The sequence below is a fragment of the Triticum dicoccoides genome, chromosome 5A, assembly GCF_002162155.2.
Source record: "Triticum dicoccoides isolate Atlit2015 ecotype Zavitan chromosome 5A, WEW_v2.0, whole genome shotgun sequence".
Classification (NCBI taxonomy): domain Eukaryota; kingdom Viridiplantae; phylum Streptophyta; class Magnoliopsida; order Poales; family Poaceae; genus Triticum; species Triticum dicoccoides.
In genome coordinates, this window is record NC_041388.1 from 550,993,919 (window position 1) to 550,996,700 (window position 2,782).

General features: G+C 56.8%; 1 protein-coding gene across 1 annotated transcript; it reads left to right on the forward strand.

The window, feature by feature from the left end:
• The first annotated feature begins 1,203 nt into the window (after nt 1–1,203).
• LOC119297825 (putrescine hydroxycinnamoyltransferase 3-like) lies at nt 1,204–2,782 on the forward strand. Its single transcript, XM_037575457.1, has one exon. The coding sequence runs from the start codon at nt 1,344–1,346 to the stop codon at nt 2,646–2,648; it is 1,305 nt and encodes a 434-aa protein (XP_037431354.1). The 5' UTR covers nt 1,204–1,343; the 3' UTR covers nt 2,649–2,782.

Consider the following 2,782-nt stretch of genomic DNA (forward strand, 5'->3'; position numbering starts at 1 on the left):
CAGGCCCGCGTTGGATGGCTAGACACGTCTGTGTCGTGCCGTCTAGACGGTTGTGGGCAGTTTTGAGGGCCCGCTTTGGAGATGCTCTAGTGCTGACACACAAACCAGACACCACATCCATCTGCTGACGGGGAGACCAGTCCGCGGACACGGATGCAGGAGCCGGCCATCCAGTCGGCAACTATATGTCCACCAGAAAAGGCAATTTGAAATTCAAATACATGGGTTCCATAGCGCACACCGGATCACATCCTCGGCCGATCGCAACCAAGAAGAGGCAAGTATGCTTAGTATTTACATGCCCGATCACAAAAGAATATCAACCCAGCGTTCTTCTCTTCGATCATGGCCCTCTTCTCTTCAAGCCTGAGCTTCTTCTCGGTCGCCTTCATCGACAAGTCAAACTTCTCCGCCACCTTCAAGTTTGAGCTTGATGCTCGGATCCTCTACCATCTTCTTCTCCAGCAAGGTCTCCTCCGGATCCATGCACTGGCGGCGGGAGGGAATAAGAGAGAGGGGGGAAGGGTGGGAATTTGGTGGAGAGCGGCAAGATGGAAGAAAAGAGTGAGAGATTTTGCCACAAGGGTGTCGGAGTCTTACGTGGCTCATGTTCGGATTCCAGCAAAGTCCCCTCCCCCCTCCCCTGTTTGGTTCGACTTTGCGGGAAAATTATGGCCCGGACTACTTCGAGGACCTATGGGGGCTGGTGTTGGATGACTTGCGGTGTTCGGACAGTTGCGCCCCGACGGATATGAGTAGTTTGAGGGTCAGCATTGGAGGGGCCCTAAATAAGCAAAATCACTAACTCAAACATCCATATGGGGCTAGCCAGTATTTTCTTGTGGACATACCATGAGGTGAAACAATAAATAACATGAGTTGTATTATTGCCTATACTGGACTTCATATTGGTCTGTTTTGTAAAGCACGCAAAGGACTGAAACAGACGTACGGTTTAGACTTGTGACATTTGCACGTTCTAGGTAACAGCCCGTTCACTAGTCAAACACATGCATGGTTTAGAGGCGGGCCGGGTCCAAGTCTTAAGTCTCAACTACACTAATTAACAAGGGGTTTACTAGACTCAAGTAGTTTCATTTCACCTACCGGCTACCGTTTCCCGCGAGACTTCCAATGCCGTCCTATAAATAGCAGCAGGACAAGCACCAAATCATATAACACAAGAGTACAAGACCGCAAAGCCTTCACGTACAACCTCGATCTCTTGTTCCCAACTTTTGATCTTTCTCGCCGACGGATCAAACTTGATTAGCCACAGAGAAACCACTTCTCCGGTCTAAGCTCAGTGCACAGCAACCAGTTAGTAATAGCTATATTCGGCAATGGAGGTCAAGGTGTTGAGCTCCAGGCTCGTCAAGCCTGCCTACAGTGCAGGCCAAGCACCGATGCCGGCCACCGAGTACATTCCACTGTCCATCTTCGACAGGGTGACGTTCGAGATGCAGATGGCCATCATCTACGCCTTCGCGCCGCCCGCGCCCACCACCGCCTCCATCGAGAAGGGCCTTGCCACGGTCCTCGCCCAGTACCGCGCCTTTGCCGGGCAGCTCGGCGAGTCCCCCGACGGCACGCCGTCCGTCATCCTCAACGACCGTGGGGCGCGCCTGGTTGAGGCGACCGTGGACGCCGACCTCGTCGACATGGCGCCCTCGAAGCCCACGCCTGAGCTGCTCAAGCTGCATCCTGACCTGGAGGCGGAGCACCAGGAGGTCGTGCTGCTGCAGCTGACACGGTTCCGGTGTGGCTCGCTCGCTGTAGGGTTCACGTCCAACCACGTCGTCGCCGACGGCCACGCCACCAGCAACTTTCTCGTGGCCTGGGGGCGCGCCACCAGGGGGCTCCCCATGGGTCTCCCGCCAGTGCACCACCACGCGGAGCTATTCAAGCCACGCTCGTCGCCTCGCGTGGAGCACGACCACCGCAACAGGGAGTACTATATGCCGTCGCCCACCGACGTGGTCGGTCACCACGGCGATGCCGCCGACAACATCGTCATCCACAAGGCGCACTTCACCAAGGACTTCGTCGCCGGTCTGCGCGCCAAGGCGTCAGAGGGGCGCGGCCGGCCGTTCAGCCGGTTCGAAACCATCCTCGCCCACCTGTGGCGCACCATGACGCGCGCGCGCGACCTGAGCCCCGAAGAGACCTCCAAGATCCGGCTGTCCGTGGACGGGCGGCACCGGCTCGGCCAGCCGGCGGAACACTTCGGCAACATGGTGCTCTGGGCGTTCCCGCGCTCCACGGTGGGTGACCTCCTGAACCGGCCGCTGAAGCACGCTGCACAGGTGATCCACGACGAGGTGGCGAGGGTGGACGGCGCCTACTTCCAATCTTTCGTCGACTTCGCCACCTCCGGCGCCGCCGAGAAGGATGGGCTCGCGCGGAGCGCCGTGTGCAAGGACGCGCACTGCCCGGACGTGGAGGTGGACAGCTGGCTGACGTTCCCGTTCTACGAGCTGGACTTTGGCACGGGGAGCCCGAGCTACTTCATGCCGGCCTACTTCCCCACGGAGGGGATGCTTTTCCTCGCGCCGTCCAACTTCGGCGACGGCAGCGTCGATGCCTTCGTACCCTTATTCCAAGAGAACCTCGAAGCGTTCAAAGAATGTTGCTACTCCCTGGAGTAGGTGGCCTAACTGTGAATTAGTCGAAGAAACAGGGAGTGAGGCACATACATTAGTTCATTTATTGAGAGTGTGAGCATAAAAAACAATGTGTTCTCTTTTTTCTTTTTGAGAATTGTAGTGCTACAGTATGTACA